The 22549-nt window shown below is 40.6% G+C and overlaps 2 protein-coding genes across 2 annotated transcripts; one reads left to right on the top strand and one right to left on the bottom strand.

Moving 5' to 3' along the window:
* Positions 1-129: 129 nt before the first annotated feature.
* LOC133708439 (protein translation factor SUI1 homolog 1-like) lies at positions 130-2457 on the top strand. Its single transcript, XM_062133896.1, has one exon. It carries the CDS (start codon positions 1158-1160, stop codon positions 1497-1499), a length of 342 nt encoding a protein of 113 aa, XP_061989880.1. The 5' UTR covers positions 130-1157; the 3' UTR covers positions 1500-2457.
* LOC133708438 (ubiquitin carboxyl-terminal hydrolase 2) lies at positions 2284-8432 on the bottom strand. The gene is made up of 3 exons (XM_062133895.1): positions 8209-8432; positions 4954-7739; positions 2284-2798 (listed from the first exon to the last, which is right to left on the bottom strand). Exons 2-3 carry the CDS (start codon positions 7731-7733, stop codon positions 2561-2563), a joined length of 3018 nt encoding a protein of 1005 aa, XP_061989879.1. The 5' UTR covers positions 7734-7739; positions 8209-8432; the 3' UTR covers positions 2284-2560.
* Positions 8433-22549: the final 14117 nt, after the last annotated feature.

Here is a 22549-nt window from a genome sequence, read left to right as displayed (position 1 = left end):
TATCAGAGTACTAAAATTCTTTACCTGCTTTCCAGGTTCATAACAAAAACCAATATGTCCTTGTCCTCAACTTCTTTGTTCTCCATTGTCAGCACTCCCTAGTGCTACTGCCTCATTGGCATCACTACATTTGGAGCTCTCACTTTGGCTTTTTTGTGCTCTATGTCCTGCATTCGCACTGTCCTCTCAGTCATTGCATACAGTACTTCCCGCACTTCTACTCTCTTTGCTACCATATATCCAATGATATCGCTGACTCTTGGCCACAATTTTCATCTTTCTTTACCACAACAAGGAGCCAAATGAAGCTGATCCTTGTTAGCCCAGTAGTACTTAAAGGTCTGCCCTTCTTCAACCATTTGAACTTGGTATCCCACCCTTATCATCCTAATTATCAAGATCATCAGAATCATACTTTCTTTTGGATGTAGGAATGCCATTACTGATCTTTTTGTGCGGATGATGAGTGGCAGTAGCTGCAGGGTTGGTCCTCGTTAACATTCGTCGATATAATACAAACCATCGTTTCTTAGGGGTTAACTGTGGGAGTACCAAGTTTAGTTGTGTCTTAGGCATGGTCATGACTCATGATATCAGACAAGTCTAAACTATATTCCCCTTCCAGCTTTGATGAAGTATTATGAGCTTTCAGCACTGGTGGTTGTGTTGATGAGGGCACAACATCATCCTTCTTGATCTTCAAGCCGTCCGCGGTGGCTACCCTCTTGACATTCATGATGATGATCTTCTTGGTTTGTTCCTCTCGATGATCTCCATTCATTAGGGATCGTGTTTCTCATAAGACTGAAAGAAAGGTGTTGGAACGAGTACTGAAAAGGGTATAAAGATACCGGGGCTAAAACAAACTACTCCTTGTCTGATCAGGAATAGGATTTGATGTTCGAATCTTTAATGGACTGGGTTTCTATTTCCTTTTGTTTTGTTTGTTTCTTAACAAACAGGTTAAGACCAAGATTTCCATTCACTTTTCTCACTTCGAAAAAGGTTTCTATTTAAGAGAGAGAAGAGAAGGACCGCTCAGCCCTATCTCCGTCACCGTCTGGCCAATCTCCAAAGCCCTAGCCGGCTAGCCTATATCATCTGATCAGGTCTGAGAATTGTGGTTGTCCGGGTCTATTAGTTCATTACCAACTTTCATGTCTGAGCTCGACGTCCAGATTCCTACCACCTTTGATCCGTTTGCCGAGGCAAATGCTGAGGACTCAGGTGTTGGAACAAAAGAGTATGTGCACATTCGTATACAGCAACGAAATGGTAGGAAAATCCTGACAACAGTGCAGGGACTGAAGAAGGAATTTAGCTGCTACAAGATTCTCAAAGACCTTAAGAAGGAATTTTGCTGCAATGGTACAGTTGTCCAGGACCCAGAACAAGGCCAGGTGATTCAACTTCAAGGTGATCAGAGGAAGAACACGTCTGCCTTCCTAGTTCAGGCTGGCATTGTGAAGAAGGATAACATCAAAATTCACGGTTTCTGAGCTGCAGGAACTCAAGTCTGCACAATCCCCCTCATGAACATGATATCTGGATATTATATTGTCCAAGTTTGCTATTCGAATTGTATCTTTAGTTTGTTTCAATATATAAGGCAACTGTGTGATGCGCCATGAATTCCAGTATGTATGACAACTTACTATCTTAATCAAATTATGAGTTCGTGTTCTCTAAAACAAACACAAGGTAGGGACTAACATTCTTTTTCGTATCTAACCCTATGATGAGATCGTAAACAACTTCTCTTGATTCTCAACTCATGACCCTAACGTCTTTTGTACTCTTCAAAGTTTCAGTGTCAAAATTGACCAATCACGTCTTCATAACGCTGTCACTTTTATCATCTCAGATCAGCCTACAAGTGAAAATATAGATGGAGAAAAGCCTCACAAGGAAGCCATGAAAATCCACTGAAGAGCGGTGCTCGCTTCCATCTCCATTCATAGTTTTTGACCATCTTCATAATCATGCCTATAAACAACAGGTAGCCAATATTTGCAACTAACAAAGATATACCCAAAAGACCCTAAACAGGAGTGAAGATGAAACCAGAAACACATTCATCCTTGCAAAAGCCTCATATCCATTGTCCAAAGGATTGAGGTCCAAGTCCCATCGACACAGCTACATCTAAAATACTGTAGACTACCATAAAAGAATCAAAAACAAGAATTCATGAGGCGCAAAGGGAAACCGAAAACACCATTGTCAACAAATTGCTGAGGATTCCAGTAATACTCTTCAAAAAGAAGTCGATAACTCTTGTAGTTAAGGTCCCTGGGGTGATGGGACTATGAAAGAAAACCCCCTTTTTCTGATGATATAACTTTAAAGTGTACATCTAAACGCCTAAAAGGTCATTACACTTTGAAAGAATGGGTATCAAAACATATGGTGGACACTCGCCTCTGGTTTTCCTCTCTTTTAATCTCTCTTTCTCTCTCTCTCTCAAAAACACACACACACACAATCACTTTCCTTCTCTGTGCCCTCTCCCCTACCTGAACTGTATCTTTAGAAACACTGTAATGAAGATTAATCCAGCTCAAGTTTTTTCATAGAATAAGATATAGGCCTCACAGCGAAGCACCTCATCTAGGGAAACCTCACGTACATGTGCATCACTAGCATAATACCACACGTGACCAATCTTCTCCTTCTCAGCTTTTCCTCTGCTCCTTTCACCACCTCTCACATATGCAACATAATGGCCTCCTCGCATGGTCCCAGAATGCTCCACAACCCCGATTAGGTGGTATTCATACCTCTCCTTTTCTCTGCACCTGTAAAAGCTCAAAAGAACACAGTAGCGACGAAGTTAATGACACTTGCAATGAGCAATGTAACCTATATCAGTTTAATTCATTAAACAAACTAAGAACAGGACGTAGATAAACTGAGTATAATTTGAAGCACATATAGCTACAGGAAGAAGAAATTGTAGCAAGATTGTGAGTCAATAGATGCGTCAAGCGACACTGCTACATTCTGATAATCAAACACGAAGCTGACCCATATTGGCTTTAAAAATAAGCACTCATGAAACAAATTAAATCACTTCAAACATTGTAAACACACGGGATCAGCAATTCAGATGGCCTTAAACAAAACACCAATAGCCATGGAAAGTTCAGAAAGCTGAATGTGTTATAAGTTATAACGTCACAAGGCCAAAACCTCTGCATTACTGTTATTAATTTTATTGATGTTGTTGACTTATTGATATACCTACTTAAAAATAAATAAATAAATAAATAAAGGACCAATTGCATCTACAAGAATAGTTTCCTGACTAAACCCCTGACCTTACCAGTGATCTCTAAATCATTCAACATAAATAATTAATGTACGGTGTTTATCTCCGCATAATTCAGGGTTCTTGGTGCTTATTATGTACCCATATACCCAAATGAAAACCTGAAAATTAGTTCATCTGCCTTTGGAATTTTGGTTTGCTCATTTACCTGAATATTTATTATTATGTGTTGAGAGAGAGAGAGAAAGAGAACCTAAATTATTATGTGAACTTCTTGTCCACTCCTATTGTGTCCAACTGTCTATCCTTCTTTATTCAACAGAAATAGTCTTTTCAAAATGAAAAATAAGAATGCTAGAAAGGATAAGAACAAATGGTGGTTGAGACGAGATTCGGCATTTTTAAACCACAAAACGCTCGGTTTCCATTTTGGTTGTAGGTGTAACCAACCCGCTATTAAGGATATGGCAGAAAGAAATGATAGAAGCCAAATAAGACTCGGAAGGTACAATAATACTTTATGATGTTCTTCCTCAATAAAATAGCAAGATTTTCAATTTATGAAATAAATAAATAATTGGAGATCATTACAAAATTAAACAAATAAATACAAACTAACCCCAAACAATTATTCAAACATGGAAAAAGATACAGAATCGTTCCAAATGCCGGTATAAGATTAAGCAAGTGTAAAATGACAAGACAAAACTGGCAACAATAAGTAGGTTCTATGACTTCTGAGGGAGAAAAGAAGTTGACATGTCCTTGACAAACAAAGGTGGTGGCTGAAAATATCAGTTAAAAATAGAAGGACAATCCCAAAAGGGGGTTAAACAGTAACATTGAAGACTGAAACTTGATGAGATAGCTGACTGAACTGTTACGCAGACAACAATATAAACAATATCAAAATCTTTCTTCCCAAGGAGGTCGATTCTTCAAAACTTCCTCATATTAAACGTAGTTATTTATAGATGCTTTAGTCTTATCACTAGTTTTTATTTTTATTTTTTTATAAGTATTCGCTTCTCATAACTAATAATATTCAAACCACACTATGAGCCTCTTTAATCACAAGAAAGAGAGAGAGAGAGAGAGAGAGAGAGAGAGAGAGAGGTAACATGTGAAGAGTCTGAGACAGCTGAACTTGAGAGCATGAATAACTTTATCATCATCTATGGTCACAATTACCCAAGAGGCTTCACTGAAGTTCTAAAAACATTGATAAGGACCAACCATCTAAGAGAGCATGAATAAAGACACACACATGAAATAGTAGTGATGAGAAGCCATTACTTTGTGCAGCTGTCTCACCAGATTTTAGGGATATCTCAATCAAATCTGATTTTGATTGGAAAGCTACAATACCTTGATTAATCTTGCTCTCTTGTTCAACAGTTATCTACTGTATTCTTGTATTATCTCTTTGTTATATTAAATTCATATTTTCTTCTCCACCAAAAAAAGTAAAAATAAAATAAACTATGAGCATATTGTCACCATTCAGCTTTATGCAGGCACTATCTTATAAAAGTCATAGCATAATTTATTTATCAAAGTAGCATATATTCAAATTCCAAGTTTGTGAAGTGACTAATGATTTACCCAACCACAACAAGCAGTAACATTGCTATGGTGTTTAGAAATCTGAAATGAACTTTGTAAAAAGGTCAGATAGATACCTGGAATCCATATATGGTCTGAGCTCAATTTTTTCTCTGAAAGTGACATGGCCGTTCAATTTACTTAAGCGACCACGAGCATCTTGGCTAAACCTTTTGAGATGAATGGTCAAAATAGGCGGGGCCCTGTCAATTAGGACCCGTTTTGTCGCATCCCTCTTCACCTTCACATGTTTGGAATTTATTTCCTCATCTTCACTTGCTTCTAATTCACAATCATCTAATAACTTAGAATTTGTCTGTGGAGCATTTTCAGAGGCACATCCAGCACAACTAGGCACATCAGCACATGTATCAATGGCTTGACTGCTAATACTTTCTAGAGTATCACTGTTATTGCAATCCAAAGTATTTGATTCTGTTGGAAGTACATCTTTCATCTCACTGTTTCCTTCTTGTTGTTGACAAACAACAGGAATCATCTTATCTGATAGAGCATTCTCAATTGATGTGCAATTTTCGCTCGAGCAATTCATCTTCCCATCATCCAAAACCAAGTTTTCACCAAATTGGTTGCAACCAGTATTGCTTTTGATATTTCCATTACTAATATTACTGATATCAGCAGTGTCTGAACTCAGAGAAACACTTTGGACTCTAGTCTCACATCCATTTATCAAACATTTAGTTGCAGCTTTTTGCCGCTTCTTTGCTTCCAACCTTTGGCGCTTCAGAGATTTGGAACAGTTCTCACAATGCCAAGCATTTTCATTGGCAAGAAGCTCAGGCTTTATGAAATGAGCTAAACAACTCTCTACAGAGACCGGAGAATTTGTATCATCAACTTCATCAGGATCAGACTCACTAGCTACAAGACTAGTTGCTGTACCTTCCTCACCAGTAGAGGGCCTTGGACTGGGCCCAGCAACAACCTCAGGCTCAGGCTCATTGAATAAGTCTCCAAAGCCATCAAAATCATCTTGTCCACAACCCACAGTTGATGACGATGCCTCTCCTTCTCCTCCCATGATTTCCCCAGTGATGGAACATCCTTCCTTATGTGGAAGCAACAACATTTCAGAACTCTGATCTTCTTTATATGGAAGCAATAAAATTTCAGAACTTTGAACCTGCAATGGGAGCTCGTCCTCCTCAGCATTCACTGAAGAAAAGTTTGGTTTTACATTCTGTTCTCCAGTAACCTTGAAATCCTTATCACTGATCTCAGAGCCACTCTGTTGTGAGACATCATTAAGAGATGTATTAATACTTTTAGGATCTTGAACAATTGAAACAATAGCATTTTCTGAAGTCAAATCATAGTCATCTAATATATTTCCATCATCAAGATAATCCATCCATGTAAAGTCATCTAACAAAGCTGATGCTTGTTCTCCTGCTGCATTCTCAAAGACTTGTTCATGTTGAGATTCTTGGACAGCTGATAGATTCTTCATAACCAAGCCGTTTTGTTCAGGTACATTTAGCTCAGTAGAACTTGACTGTACCTGGTTAGAGAGCTCACCGCTGGTTGATGTGGTTGCCACACTTGGAGATGTTGCAGAGTTCTTGTCTTTGTTAATTTTAGATCGAACCTTTCCAGTCCTCTTGGGTGGAAGCTTCGTCTTCTTTGCTCGAGAGCTTGGTAGGGAAGCCTTAGGTGGGGATTTCCTGGTTGGGACTGGCAGTGACAGATCTAAGAATGACTCATAGATAGTTGATGAGTGACCACATTCAACACAGCGAACAGTACTTGATACCTGTCCCCCAAATACAGCATCAACAAACGTAGGAACTGGATTTGATGAATCCTCATTTTGCTGGGAAGAACTTGTACGTTTCCTCATACTCAACTCCTCAGTACACAATCCATCCAGTAAGCAACGAAGCAATTCATGACTGTCTTGCTGCTGATAGCCCCTAAACTGGGGAGCCTTGGAACAGACACAACCGAAAAACGATCTAGGGTTTATCACATTCTTGAATCCTGCCTCTGGTTTTGTTTCAGTAAAGAGTTTCTTCAAGGAAATAGTAAGCGGTCCGGCAGGTGCTTCAAAATTTAAGAAGTAAACCCGCAACCTATCAATAGCTAGAAGGTTCTGTAAAATAGAATTGAAGAAGCAAGTGTTACCAAGATTAACTAATCCTCTTACTGCATAACCTCCTCTTCCATCCAAAAGGCTTGATGTATTGCTAGCTGATTTGATTTCGCTTGTCACACTGCCACTACCAAACCATACATCCTCGACATCACCTGATGAGTTCTCCGACGAATGACCCTTAATTAATTTCACAACATCAGAAAAGACATTTTTTTCTTCACCATTCTCCCCCGTCTTATCAATGGTAATAAGTGTGCTGCACTGGAAGCACCATCGCAACTGTGGGTTTTCAAACTGCACCACCAATGGGTGACGAGTTTGCCTTGCATGCCGAACTGCGTGGCACTGAGGGGTTATTGGAAGTCCAACCCCACCACAAGCATAATGACCGCATTCTAAACAAAGCCATACAGATTTTGACTCGGATTTAGAATCAGCACCTCCTTTCTTCTTACCATGTTTGCCCTTTCCTTTACCCCCTTTCCTATCAATGGCGCCTTCCCTGCAATCTTCACACCTAATAACTGCTGAAGACCCAATTTTAGCTTGCAATTTATTCAAATCAACACCTTTGTCAATGTGAGGACAAGCATTTCTCACTTTTGCAACTGAAACTCCATCATCACCATCATCCTTAACGCTTGGGTTGCTTTGTTCAGCAACCTTCTTCGGGGAATCAGATGGAACCCACTTCTCCTTTTGAGGAGCTCTAGCCTTCTTCTTAACCTTCTTCCCCATAAGTTCCTTAAACCAATCCAAATACACCAATTAATTACATAAGCAACACTAATACTTAGAACACAAGACTATAAACAAACTAGACCCACATCTACTGCAAACAATCAGAAACAAACCGATACATGAATGCACAAACTGACTCCATTATCTACTCAAATACACCAAAATAAGCAAAACCCATAACAAAGTTCAACTTTTTACAAAAACCCTTTTGCCTATAATTCACCAGAAATCGAAACAAGTGAAATGAACAATCCAGGCTGCTATTAGATACCAAAACAAAGATGACCCTACAAACGTACAGGTTTCTTAACAAAACCCAAGTGAAGATTTGGATTCCAAAGTGAAAATAAGAGCTTCTGAGCAACCCTAGAGGTGGAGCTGGAGCATAAACCCAGCCCTAAATTAATAATATTGAAGATACTGAAAATAATAAATTTAAAAAAAAAAAAAAAAAAGATGGAAACTTTAGTACCTCAAAATCTGGAGGAAGAGGAGCAGGAATGGTAGGAGAAATGTTCCAGGGTTAGAGTAAGAGGGATGAAAAGAGAGAGAGAGAGAGATAGGTGCTTGAAGCTGAGGATCTAATAAGGGTTTGAGAGAGGAAGGCGAGAGAGAAGAGGTGTGCGCATTATAAGGGGGTTTGGCGCACTCTCTAATCTCTTGCTTACCAGCTACTCTCGCAATGAAAAGAGAGGCACAGAGGCATGTGAGAGTAACAGTGGTAACTGGTAAAAGACAGGCTTTTTTTTTTTTCTTTTTTCTTTTTTCTTTTTCTTTTGAGCCTTCTAATTTGGTAAATTTTCAGAGTTAAAATGAGGATGGATACCCACACACCTCCAACACCTCACCTAGCCGGCCCTATCTCAACAGGGGTCATCATTTGGCCTGTGTTAAAGGTCGATGAATGTTGCGTGCTCGGCTCAATGAGCAAACGTTCGGCCCGACCTAAATCGACCTTACCTCAAGGGTATATAAGGCAGGGACAGGGCTGCAAGTTCAGACCCTTAAAAGAAAAAAGGATGATAGTTTAGCATATGAAATATTGTGTTTCCATATGCTTTGTGTGGGTTATAATTCTCAGACCTACCCGTGAGGTTTAAACTGAGAAAGCTTTAACTAACTAGGAAAAAAAAAAAGGTGGGGGGAATTGCCTCCTATTTAGTGTTTTACAACCGTGAAAGTACAACTTTCCAATAATAATGCATCTACTTCAACAGCAATTCTCAAAAGGAGCTGAAGGAGCAAATTATTGGGTTAAGACATACGTGTAAAACAAAAAATCAAACAATAATCCCCAGATCTTCTAAAAAAATTTAGCGAGAAATACTGACAAATAAGCATTTTTAGGCTTTTAAGTTTTTTTTTTTTTTAATCGAAGGAGGTCAGCCAATTTTATAATTCAGCAAGCAGTACCAAAAAACAATACACCCCTGAGGGGCCGACATAAAGAGTCGTTATTTAGGACATACAAAGAACCTATTCTAAAAAAACAGAACCTCTGTGAGGGCGTTTTTGTGTTTTTGGATTTTCGGTAGCAGAACACTCTTGATAAAGCGAGACTAGGCCCAAAATCGATCAAAGGTTAGACCCTAGAATGATTTTGTTGTGACTAGCTAGCTGGTAACATCAGCAATTAGAGGTATATTCACATAACAGAGCTTATAGGAGGATATGGCGTGGGAGCTAGATGCCTGGGAGTTTAGCAGAGAGAGAGAGAATTCCAGCAATAACATGGTTATGGGTTTTGGGTTAAGGTTGTTTAGATATTGATGGCTAGGTTATCAGAGATGAAGCTTGATGTTTTTGGGTTGTTGTGGCCTCCTCCTGCCAATGGCAGTGAACGTACCTTTTATAGTGAAGGTAGGCGAAGAAGATCAGTGCCAAGGACCGAGGGTTATGAGGGAGCATTCTCAATTTTGGGGAGATGTTTCATAAGCTTTCAAGCTTGGTTTTCTCCATGGAACTAAATCAGTGAAAAGGGGCAATGGAAATTTGTTCAGGCTATGAGACTGAAGGGCGGTGGCATAGGTTTAGGACGGTGGTCATCCCCAGAATTTGTGCTGCTGTGATCTTTGGGAGATTCTAATCCCCCAATTTCTGGTATTGAAACTTGTGATTACAGACTTTTAGGGTTATTGAATGTTGAGATGAGATTGCTAAGGATATGGGTTAGGAGGCTTTTCCCTGAATTCTGGACTCTTGCCAGAAATGGTGGAACACCAATTCCAGCAGCAATTCTGACAGACTGTTTTTCTCGTTTGGGTGAGAAGATGACTCTAATGGGCTTTGGGTAAGAGCTAGGTCATATGGACTTTGAATAAGAGAATGGCTTTAGTGGGCTTTGGGCTTTGCTGGGCTTGCTTTTCATCCCTCTCACACTAGCCCATATTAAGATTGTAGTCCGTCAAGCATGAATTTTGGTTCCCAAGTCCAAAATTATTGACAAACTTTATCTTAATGATAGGCCTCACAGGATCTGTTACCTTCCACACCACATCCCTCCATATAAGCCCCAAGTGTATAAACGTAGCTTGGGTCTACGTGTATTGCATGGTAATTTGGCGTGACGAATTCTTGAAGATGCATGTTAATTGCTTGAGCATTTGGGCTTGCACTATTTCTAGTTAACCAGACCTTCTTTTGGACTACAATGGGCTTGCTCTTGAAGGCCCAACAAGATTGCCGGTTTAATGAGTCGTCTCTTCATGTGTCGCTCATAAAATTGACTTGTGGAATTTTGGGATCAACAACCTCGCACTCCCGGGTACACTCACCTTTTAAGAAAATTTACGCACCTTTATTCTAACAAAACCTAGAAACTCATAATTTGTTTAAATAAAAGTTACAACCAAGCACTAGATTTTGCGACCTATAACATTTAAGCAATAATATGGGCCATAGAGACCCAAATCTTCCAAACCCACATCATTTGGGCAGCCCAACTCCAACAGAGACCGGCCCAGTACAGCCTAAACCCCTTAAGCCCAACACAAGGAAACCCTAGCATCCTTTCTCGTTCACCAGCCGCCACCATAGACCATCCACCGCCGCCAACCGTGCCACCTCCATCACAGACCCCTGCTCAAGGAACCCCAAAGCCCTGTCCTTTAACTCGACTTTCACCTTCAATTCCGCCATGTAAGAGCCATCGACACCAACCTAACGCACCTGACCCTAGCCTCCACGACCTCCAACACACAACAGCCCCTAGGATTTCAACAATCAGATCAATTGGGGACCAAGATCCTCCCCCACTCCAGATTCGGTCAACGATCAGATATGCTTCACCCGTAACATCGTAAAAAATAATAGAAAAAGTTAAACCAACAACTGCAAATTCTGGAGAACGACAGAAAGACCCGCCGTCGCCATCAAGGTTTGGATCGCTGATAAGGATGAACCCATCTTTCTTGATCGGAGGTGCAACGCCGTCGCCAACCGAAGGAGGACGCATGCGAGAAGGTTCGCTCGCGAATGGCAGAGGAGAAGCATATCTTCCCCCAGGTTTGATATTACAATTTTGCAATAATTGTTAGGCTTTTAAGTTAACTAATGACAATGTTTTTTTTTTTTTTAGAAATTATAAAGTTTAGGAAACAAACACAAGAAATCTCTCTAAAAACTAGGTTTTTCCTTTCGTCAAAAACCCACCTCGTCCGGTGGTGTACCCGCATCAGTGTGTGGCGCGTGCAGCCGGACAGACTTCTCTTTCTATGGGTTATCGATTTCCTCAGTGGTTTGGTTTTGGGTGCTAGATTTTGCTCAGATGGCGAAAGAGGCAATGGTGATGTGTCTCGATCGGATTGCTCTGACTTGGGCAGATCAGATTCGCTTTGGCTTGGGTTGGCGCTGGTTTTGAGATTGTGAGGTGGGGGGTTTGGGTCGCGGTGGTGGTGGTGGTGGGGTCACCGGCTGGGCGTTTTGAACAGCGGCCTCGATTACGAGATCGAGTTCCTTACGGTGCATGCGGTGGCTTCGATGAGGGTAGGCGGGATAGTGGGCTGCGGTTGTGGCTTGCTTGAGAATGGTGGTGTGTCTGAGGTAGAATGCCGGCGATGGTGGTATAAAGGCGATGAAGATGTGGCAGGTCAAGGGCGGTGGTGGGTTCCGCAGGGCTTCTGCATGCCTTCGTTGAATGGGCTGGTGATTTGGCCCAGAAGAGGCCTTTGTGGGCTACTAATCTCTTAGTTTTTTATTTTATTTTATTTTTTACAATAATTTCCTACCTTGTTATGGAAAGCTATGCACTTTTGTGCACCTATGTCTTTTCATAGTTCATAGGCTTGCTTTATAATAAGTGAGCATGGATGTTCGTTAATGAGTGGTATTACCGTACTAGATATATATACCACGTTTTCTTATTTGCCCTCTGTATTCAAGGCAGTGGAAATGTATGTAATGTACTACTCTAACTTGAGACTATAATGAGAAATCGTTGATTTGATACCAAAAAAATGACAATGTTTTTTAATGGGAAAATTATTGGTCACTCCCTGTACTTTTAGGACGTCAATAGTTCAGTCCCTACGATCCTAATTTTAACAAATTACTTCTCAAACATTCAAATTTCACACAATGTGGTCTAAAATGACTATTTTACCCCTCACTTCTTCTTTTTTTTTCCTCTCTCTCTCCTTCGCACTGACCCCGGAAAGACCAAACCCAAACCCTTGAGAAGAACTCGGAGCCGACATGCATGTGCCTCGCACGCACTAAACTGTCATCCACGACTCCACCCCATCCATCTAATCCATCACCGCCAATGGATTTGACACGCTGCCAACCACCTGCTTCTTCCCCATCCCCGCGATCGGATCTTCGGCTACACTCAGGCTCAACCAATGAATGTAATCATCAACGACCCTAGCATCAACCTAATGTCTTGATCCGCCACCGTGCTTGGAGAGGTCACTACGATTACTACCACTATGCTCTATGATCTAAGGTAGCAGCTCCGCTCCCATTTCCAACTCGCCTCCACCGAGCTCCACTCCCAGCTCGCCTACCCCAGATTAAACCCCAAATTAAACCCAAAGCTCCAACATTTAAACCAACAATTGAACTCATAATTGTAAGTGATTCATTCAAGTTCGGGAGGCGAAAACAAAACCCAAATTAAACCCAGAGCTCCAAGAAACCCCAAATTAAATCGGCGCCCTCGTCTCCTTCTTCCTCAACCCAACGACGTCGTTCTCGGCTTCATTAGAGTTCGGGAAGCTAGACCAGGCCAGCTTCAGCGCCTTAATCCCATTCTGCAAGTGATTCAACAACATCGTCGTCGTTGAATTTCGGATTTCGGATCGAATGTAGGTGAGGGACTGTGAGAGTTTGACTCCAAAGAAAGAGAGAGAGAGAGAGAGAGAGAGGTAGATAACATAATAAAAAAAAGAAAGGAAATTAAAAAAAAAGGAAGTGAGGGGTAAAATAGTCATTATGGACCACATTGTGTGAAATTTGAATGTCTGAGGAGTAATTTGTTAAAATTAGGCAGTGTTCTAAAAATCGGCCGAGGAGGTCTCCTAGGCGCTGGGCATGTCCTCTCCGAGTCGATTTTATGCTAGGCGATGCTTCTAGGCGTTCTACTTCTCGGCAGCCGTTTAGCTGTATTAGGCGGCTTCTAGGAGCTCTGGGCATTGGACACCTGGCTTTTTTGTTTTTGTTTTCCTCTTCATTATCGTTGTATTTCAAAGCCACCGAAGACCACGACGTCGATAAGCTCGCCGTTGTTCTTCGAAAATTGAGGACGGGGGTTGTTTTGAAGGTATCTGGCAACACGACGTCGTTCGGGTTGTCCTGATCTGTGGACTATTGCAGTGCTGGAGCAATCTCCATGGGTTGGGTCATGGGTCCTAGGGGTGACTCTCATGATCGATAATTCATCTCCGTCAGCGTTTTGAAGTTGGATGTGGGGGTTTGGGTCGTGGGAAGAAGGAGATGGATGAGTACCATTATGGTGTATTAAATTGGTATTGATTGATTCGGTGTATCGATTTTAAATTACTGTAGCTATTATCTTGTGCATTGATTTGGTATTTATTGATTTGAAATTACTATAGTTATTATTCTGATGTATTGATTTGGTATTGATTGATTTGGTGTATTGATTTCAAACTGCTGTAGCTACTATTCTGGCGTATTGATTTGCTATTGATTGATTTGGTGAAGTTAATATACGAGTGGATTGATTTGGCATGATCAAAAATTCAATAAGCATCACGCATTATATTTTCTTTATTAGTTAAACAATAATTAGTTAATTACTTATATAATTATATACTATAAAATTAAAATTAAAATTAAAATTAAAAAAATAAAAACCGCCTAGGCGCTTGCCTAGATGCCTGGGCGCTAGTCCTCTGACCACCGCCCGACTTGCGCCTAGCGATTTTTAGAACCTTGAAATTAGGAAGAAATTCAAGGATCTGATACAACATGAATGAGAGAGAAAAGGAATTAGTATGGAAATTAATCATTTTGATTTTGCTATGTACTAACCATAAGTGATAATTGTTTATTATTTATCTTGAATCAGAATCCAAGCTAGTATGATTACTGAAACATAGTGGCCAAAATCTTTTTTTACAAAAATTAGTTGCATTTTTTTTTAAGTATAACGTCACGCCTTTCATATAACCAAATGTAAGAAATTACACAACATGAATTACCCCCGCAAGGGCCACATTAATATCAAGCCATGCAAGCCACCCTAAAGCAACCTACTGAAATCACCATAGTAAAAGCACCAAAAGTAACCAAATTCAAGACAATGTTAAGGATAGAAAGAAAAAAAAAACTGTACTTATTCTACGAACCCAGGGACCTCCCTACCCAAAGGAGGCTTCCTTGGTCCAAGTACGAAATTGACCAGACCATCAGTAAAAAGGACCCAAGGCTTAGAGACAAACCAAAGACCTAAACCAGCCTCCATAATTAGCAAAGCCTGAAACCTAGGCCTAAGAGTCCAAGGAAGAAACCCCAAGCCTAAAGACAGAAACTCTAGCTCTGCCTTACCACTCTCGAGACTTGCAATCCTCCTAATTAGATTACCACCACCGTAGGCATTCCAATCCGGCAAGACGCAATGGAACTCGCCAATGAACAAGAGGCTGCCAGCCACTACCTCATGTGTTCCAAACCACTTCCGGCTTGCAGCAGTCATCATCAGTGTCGTGATCACCCCCAACATCCACTGCTAACAAAATCCAGCCACCACAGCCAACTGCAAACGAGGCTACACCTGGCCGCCAACTCTCCAGGCTCTAATTGGCCCTGCCTTGAGCACCGTCCTTAACACCAGGATTTAGGGAACCCAAGTCCAACACGCTGAACAGAGGATAGCGTGAGCCCAACCCCCAAACCAGCGATCGCTGCGAAGAAGACATCCAGGTATCATAGATCGGAGGATAAGCTAGCAAAGTAATATGGTGATGAACGACACTACCCTCATGCTTGACGGGTCCAAAACCGGGTTAGGTCTTCGAGAGAGAAACTGAGTAAAATAGAGCTCTTCTCTCTATGAGCTGATGAAAATGAAGAGATGTGAGAGTTGTACAAGTATTGTCACACTTAATACATCAAAGCTCAAAAAAAGTTATTTAATAATAATTATTATTATAAATTGGAATGAATCCCAAATTGGGTTTCAATTTCATTCATCACAAGCCAGAATGACTATTACATACCCTTCTTCTGACATCTTCTATGTTTATAGAAGATATAGCAGTACCCACAGTGGTACATAGAAATAGGTCAACTCATTAGACATCAAATATGCATATTAAACAATAACTTGAATCCTTCTTCGGTACTACTCCAGAAGATTCTCTAGAAACAAGCAGAGTGCACAAAAGTGCCTAGCTCCCTAAAGAATGTAGAGAATTATTAAAACTTAGAACTAATTAAAAAAACATAACTAGTTTGCAGCCCAAAAGCCCAAGGGATAGCAAGAACCCAAGGCCTAAACAGATGGCCCAGTTCACTTCGTCACCACCCTGTGCAAAAAATGGTGCACGTACCCGCAGACAACCACCACCGCCACCAAACCGTCGCCGCCCCACTTCAAAGAACACCACCACCGCGCTGCCACCACTCCGAGGACGAAATCAGAAAGCACCATCAAACCCGATCTAGACCAGAAACGGATCTCTTGAGCTCCAAAATACCAACAGAACCCTATCCATGTCGCCGCCACTTGGAAACCAGACCCCAGCTAGCACCGTTCCTTGAAACTGTGCCCACGACTGCGCAAGCCACAGAGAGACTTGAAAACAAAACTTAAACCAATCTCATAGTCAAACCTTGAGCACTACAAATCCCAGAAGCCGGAAGACCCTAGATCAATAGCATCCGTTCGGCAACAACATAACGACAGCGAGGTAAAGCCCACGCTGACGTAGAGGTACCACCGGACGAGGGGAATTTCTCAAACCCTACTAGAAGAGCAACCCAAGTTTTTAGCTGAACTAGCACTTCAATGGAAAGAGATCTTATAATTGAACCAATATGATATTATATAATAATAATAATAAAACAACAACAACAACAGATGAACAGAAGCTGCACCAGCCCTTATTTAAGAAAAAAAAAAAATCGCAGTACAATAGTGCTCTAAGACTACATAATAATATCTAATTTTTTTCAATAACCAAATTTAATCTCATTTATGTAGAATCCAGTTATTATTTTTTGGTCTGACAAAAATAAATTGTTTAAAGAGAAAAAAAATCTCATACTCTTAAATAGAAGTTTAGACTTTGATAATAAAGATAAAAAAATATTTTAGGAAATAAAACACGCAATTAAAAAAATCAAGAAAATACAAATGCTGGATTCTGTTTAAATGAGTTCCAATATATGAACCTGTTTGGAAAATGAGAGAAAGGAAGAACATCTAACTATATATATTGCTGAACATTCACTAGATCCAGCACATACTGATCCTCAAACTAAGGTCCTTGAGTAATTAAGGAGATTATATAAGAAAAATATGGCACGGTTCTCATGGATTCGAGCTGCTTTCTTTGTCATCCTAATCCTCAACTTTGCCATGAATGTTATGGTAATGTGTGTGTGTTTGTATTTTATTTGTGGGTGTATTGGTATATGTCTATTATACAGTTATTGGGTTACCCAATATGAGGTTTCATCCTTTTTTTATTGCAAGCTAAAGATGATCAAAATGCTGATGTTACCATTCACCTTAGGTTATAAGAATCTTTTTTTTTTTTTTTTTGAAAAAAAAAATCTTTAGCCATGCATGCTCTGATTACCGATCATCTTTTCAAAAGATCCCTTATAGCTTTGGTTTTTAATATACATACCTATTGATGATTTCCATTTTAACAGACTGGTGGTGAAAAGTCCCTCAGACCTGAAGGTATGAAACTCGTTTCTTAAACTTTTTCTTGAATTTTGACAATGATATCATGACTAGAGGAAAATATTATGAAGGTTTGATTTTTGTGGTGGTTGATTAGATTTTTTTTTTTTAAAAAAATTTTTGTATTGGTTGTAATGTAATTTGTTAATGTCTAAAAGTTCGGCGGTAGCTGAACCTTAGTTAACGCTGATCCGGTGAGCGGATCTATATTTGTGATATTTCCAAAGCCCCCGTTACCTGTCAAGTAAAATACAAAGGGCGTTAGAGGGAGACCGCGTTGGGCGGTCTTCGACTCTCCGATGCCTAAGTTAGTCAATGTATTTATGTTGACAAAGTAACAATAGGTAAGTCTTGAATGCGTAATTAATGAGGAGAGAGGAGAGAACCTTTTATAGGTGAGGAGGATGTTGATCTTCTCTTTGTTTTCGATGTGGGACTGATAAGCTTCAGTTCTCAGTAACGGAAGCTTCTGATGCCATCTTGGCACGGCGCGTGGCGGCGCGTCGCCGCTGATCTGGAGGTGATCCGACGTTGGGGCTGTAGCCCGCCTGGCGGTGTGTCTGCATGTCATTCCTTTGGTTGGAATTAATACATTTGGCGGTACAATGAGCGTGGCCCATTAGAGCTAATTATGCTTGCAAATGTACATGTATGTACATAATTTGTTGCTTAGCGTTGGCAGGATTATAGAATTGTTACTTGGTGGTGGCCTTAGAGGTTATTGAGGTCAATAAAGATACCTTAAGCATTTGCATTTGGACCTTAAGCTTTGAAAAAAAGTTTGAAAAAAAAAAAATCTGCTTACGGGTCTGCGGGTTCTAATGGGTTTGAAAAGGGAAAAAAAAATTATGTTCACGGGTCTTAACGGGTTTTAACGGGTTCCAACGGGTAACCCGCAAACCCGCCGGGTTTAGCCCGTGAAACCCGTTAAGCTAACGGATTCTTACCGTGTCGACCCGTTAAGAACCCGCACGGTGTCCGCAATATACCCGCACGTTGCCAAGCCTACACTGGATATAATATTTTCCCGAATGGTAGATATAATCCCTCCAACCATATTTGCTCACAGTTTCTCTAAATAGCTCTCTGCTCTCTATTATTTTGCAAAACTTGAAAAGTATGCATTCAGTTGCTTCGTGTACCTTTTAAATACATGTGCATTCCACCAAAAGTTTTACTTTTCAATTTATAAACTAATTTAATTTCAAAACTAACAAAAGTAGAGAGTATTGAGAAAATAGAAAACACCGTTGGAGTTGCTCTTAGTGATGTGTTGTACTCTTTTCTCTCCAAAATTACCTCATTGAAATGTAACAAGACCTCTTATTGACGTCCCACACATTTGCCGTTAACTTCTTTGACTATTCCCATTCTAAATTTTGAATTTTGAAGCAGAATGTCCAGCGGCATGCGCATATCGGTGTTCAGCAACTAAACATAAGAAGCCATGTCTGCTCTACTGCAATGAGTGCTGTATACAATGTCTATGTGTTCCATCAGGTACATATGGACACAAGGAAGAATGTCCATGCTATAACAACTGGAAGACACATCGTGGCACTCCCAAGTGTCCATGAATATTAATGGCAAAACCATTAAAAACTTGATTTCATGTATTTGTTTTTCTTCATTTGTGTTTCATTTCAATGATATGTTGTAATTTAATCTCTACTTTCATTTGCCAACAATGAAACTAGTCAATTCACAGGCATTGAGTGCATGTTTATTGGCTCTTTTATTTTTGTTTCCATTAATTTGAATATGAAATATGAATAATGAGTAGTGGCCGGGACCATTTGTTTCCATTTACTAATTTGCTCTTTAAATAGGAATTTTTATATTTTGAGTGCTATAAGTTAGAAGGGCAATTGTTAAGTTTCATAAAGTTTATCAAAAATCAAGATTTAGTGTAGATACTATCTCTTAATGTTTGTTTCTCCACTTTGCCAAGATATTTCCGATAATGCCCTCTTCACTTTAGAACAAAACTAATGTAAAAATAAGGAAATCATGACATGTAATTCTTGAGAAAAAGACCATCTTATCATTCCAAAATCTAATGAATCTAAGTTATTTTGGCTTTCTTCTAAACAAAAATTATTTTGGTTTTTTTGTTTCATTTTTTCTTTTCGTTACACTCATGATTAGATTTAAACAACATGTTTTTTACTACCATTAACAATACGCCCCTAGCGCTCTGCTAGGGTTTGTGGAGCGGCGCGTCTCTTGGCCGTCGCATCCTAAACCTACTCCATTCATGGAGATAATTTCAGGCCTCGGTCTCTGTGTGTTGGCTTTTGCTGTTCTCGATGGCAGAGCGGAGTTTGAGGAGAGTTTTGGCGTTGGTGTGGTCCTGCCGGCGAGTCAAAGGACTTTTGGATCGGCGAAGGAGGGTGGCGGTGGTTGTTGGAAGGAGTGGGATCCGGGTAGAGGGTTGATCCCTTTCTCTCACGGTGGTCCTAGCGGGTCGGATCATCCCTGCGCTGATGACACGATGAGTAGGCTGTGGTCGAGTAGATTGGGAGCTTTCTTTCTCCTATCGGATCTTCTGAGACTGCTGCAACAGGTTTGTGGGGTGGCGGTTGAGGGGAATTCCGTTGTCTTCAAGGCAAGCAGTGACCGTCGGCGTAGGCGCAGTGGGCGTGGTGGTGTAGGTGATTGTTCATGTATGGTACGGGCGCGTTCATTCGATGGGTCGACGATTGGTAGTGCAGGCGACCTCTTCTGGCCGGTTGACTCCCGATCGTGTGGCAGCATGGCGGACACTCAGTGCGTCACCAGCGGCAGGGACAACGGTCGAGATGCGGTGTGTGACGACGCTGGTTTTCTGGTGGATGGTGTCAGGATCCGGATCTGGGATCCAGGTGGGCTTGGCAAATGGAGCCGGATCTGGGATCCGGGTAGAGGTTGGTATTGGCCTGCGGCCCACTATCTTTGGTGGGCTTGTTATGGTTCGCTAGAATGGATTTGGGCTCCTGTGATTTACTATTGGATCCAGGACCCAATTCTATGGTATTTGTTCGTGAAAGATCGTCTGCCAACATGGCCATGTTCTGACACCCTTGGCCGGCTTCGATCTTTAGGTGGGAGAGTGCCTTCATTCCGACGCCAAGTTGATTTTTGTCAATTTGTGCGTTGGAGTTCGATGGGTAGTCAAACCACCGACTACTCAATTCACTACACGGCTGCAATCCGTAGTGTAAAATCAGCGCTGCGTCTCGACGTTCTGCTCCTTGCATTTTTAAGTTTTTATATTTCAGATGTATTTTCTTTTTCGTACTGTTTCTTGATGTCTTTTGGCATCGTATCGTTGTAATTTTTCGATTTCAATAAATTGCTGACCTCCTTCGATTAAAAAAAAATGTAAAAATAAGGAAAAATTTCGCAAACAGTACACCAAGTAAAGGAGTCACTAATAATTCTTATACATAAAGTTCCAAACCAAACATTTCGGTACACGAAATCTGAAACTCGACCCACTATCAGTACACGACGTCAATTTTTGACACCAAAATGTCCATTATGCCCTCAATTCTTTCTTTTTTTTAATAAATTTTTTTTCTGTTATTTTTTTTTCCTTCGTTTTTATCTCTTTCTTTCTTTTCACATGACTAAATATTGGCTGAGTTACAAATATAAGCTGTAGGACCATAAATCTCACCAATTGGAGGGCAAGGGCGGCGTTGGAAGCGAGGGAGTGAGCCCAGAAGAAGGAAGAAGAAAGAGATAAAAACGAAGGAAAAAAAAAACAGAAAAAACGAAGGAAAAAAAAATAACAGAAAAAAAAAGAACTGAGGGCATAATGGACATTTTGGTGTCAAAAATTGACGTCGTGTACTGATAGTGGGTCGAGTTTCAGATTTCGTGTACCGAAATGTTTGGTTTGGAACTTTATGTATAAGAATTATTAGTGGATTTTACTTGGTGTAGTGTTTGCGAAATTTTCCCTAAAAATAAATATAATGAAATACAAAATTAATTAAAACTCAATTATGTACAGTAACTAGCTTCTCTAGTTTTTCTGCAGAACTGACTTCTTCACTCTCTACAATAACTTTTTTTGTCTTTCTATTAAATAAAAAATTTTATTTCTCTGCATGCATAGCATGTGAGTGGTTTCTAGTATAATAGATGAAGTTAATTGCTATCCCAGGTGGGAATTGAACTTTTTTTTTTTTTTTCTTTTTCTTATAGAGAAGATCAAAGGGTTTCACTCCTGCAGGTGGGAATTGAACTTAATTATTCCCAAAGTCACATCAGCTACTTATCACTACAACAAAACCATCCAAGTTATGAATGTTGACATGAAATATTATTTATTTATAGACCTAGCAGAGCGACAAAACCATCCAAGTTAGGAATGTTGACATGAAATGTTTATTTATTTATAGACCTAGCAGCCGCTCTGCTAGGGTGAGGTTGAAATTTTTTTCTTTTCAATCTAGAACTTCATCCATGTTCATGGATGCATTCCCTTTCTTGGGGTTTGATCGTGGTTCCTTAGCCCAGAGGTGTCTGGTTTCTTCTTCTTTTCGGCATTTCAAGAAGGAGGTGGGGTGGATCCGAGCTGGTGCTATTGCGGGTTTTGGCTCGAGGTGGTTGCGTTCTGGTACTAGTGGTGGTGTTCTTGGTGGCGGGTCTTCTGATCCCCGTACGGGCGACAGTGGGCGGTGCAGCCAATCAAGAGGGATCGGGATCGGATTTGGGATCCCGATTCGTGAGGCAGGATGGGCAGCGTTGCTACAGGTGACTGTTGTTGGTGATGGCAGCCTTTCTAGTGGCGATCGGACTCTGGTCTAGGACGGATCCGGGGATTCTGTCAGAGGCTTCAATGAGGACGGTGGGGTTGAAGATGGCGGCGGCTGCGGTTTGGTGTTGGGACAAGCTGCTGCGCTGGGTGTCCTTAGCAGAGCTGGTTGGGTCTGGACCCCCTCATGGGCTTGGGTTTCAATCTTTGCTAGGGCTTGGCTTGCATTTTTCATATTTGTTTTTTATTTTATTATGATGGATGAGGAATTTGCATCCTCATCTATTAGCAATATTTAAATTTCATTTGGGTCGCAAAACCTAGTTGCTCGGTTGATATATTTATTTAAATTGCTTCTGAGCCTTCTAGGTTTTGTTAGAATAAAGGTGCGTTAATCTCCTAAAAGGTGGGTGTACTCTGGATTGTGGGGTCTTCTATTTGTCTAGAATAGGTTCTCTGTAAGTCCTAAAGGACGGCTCTTTATTGACGACTCCATAGGAGTGTGTCGTTTGGTACTGCTTGCTGAATTATAAAATCGGGTTGACCTTTTTCGATTCAAAAAAAATATATATATATTATTTATAAGCTTATAAAAATATGAGGCCCCTTAAATTGGAGGCCCTAGGCTTAGGGCTAGCCTGTCTAGGCCTAAGGCCATCCCTGGCCCAAATCCACTAGGGAAACACT

This window comes from Rosa rugosa, chromosome 5 (assembly GCF_958449725.1).
Source record: "Rosa rugosa chromosome 5, drRosRugo1.1, whole genome shotgun sequence".
NCBI lineage: Eukaryota > Viridiplantae > Streptophyta > Magnoliopsida > Rosales > Rosaceae > Rosa > Rosa rugosa.
This window is presented reverse-complemented; position numbering and strand designations above follow the sequence as displayed.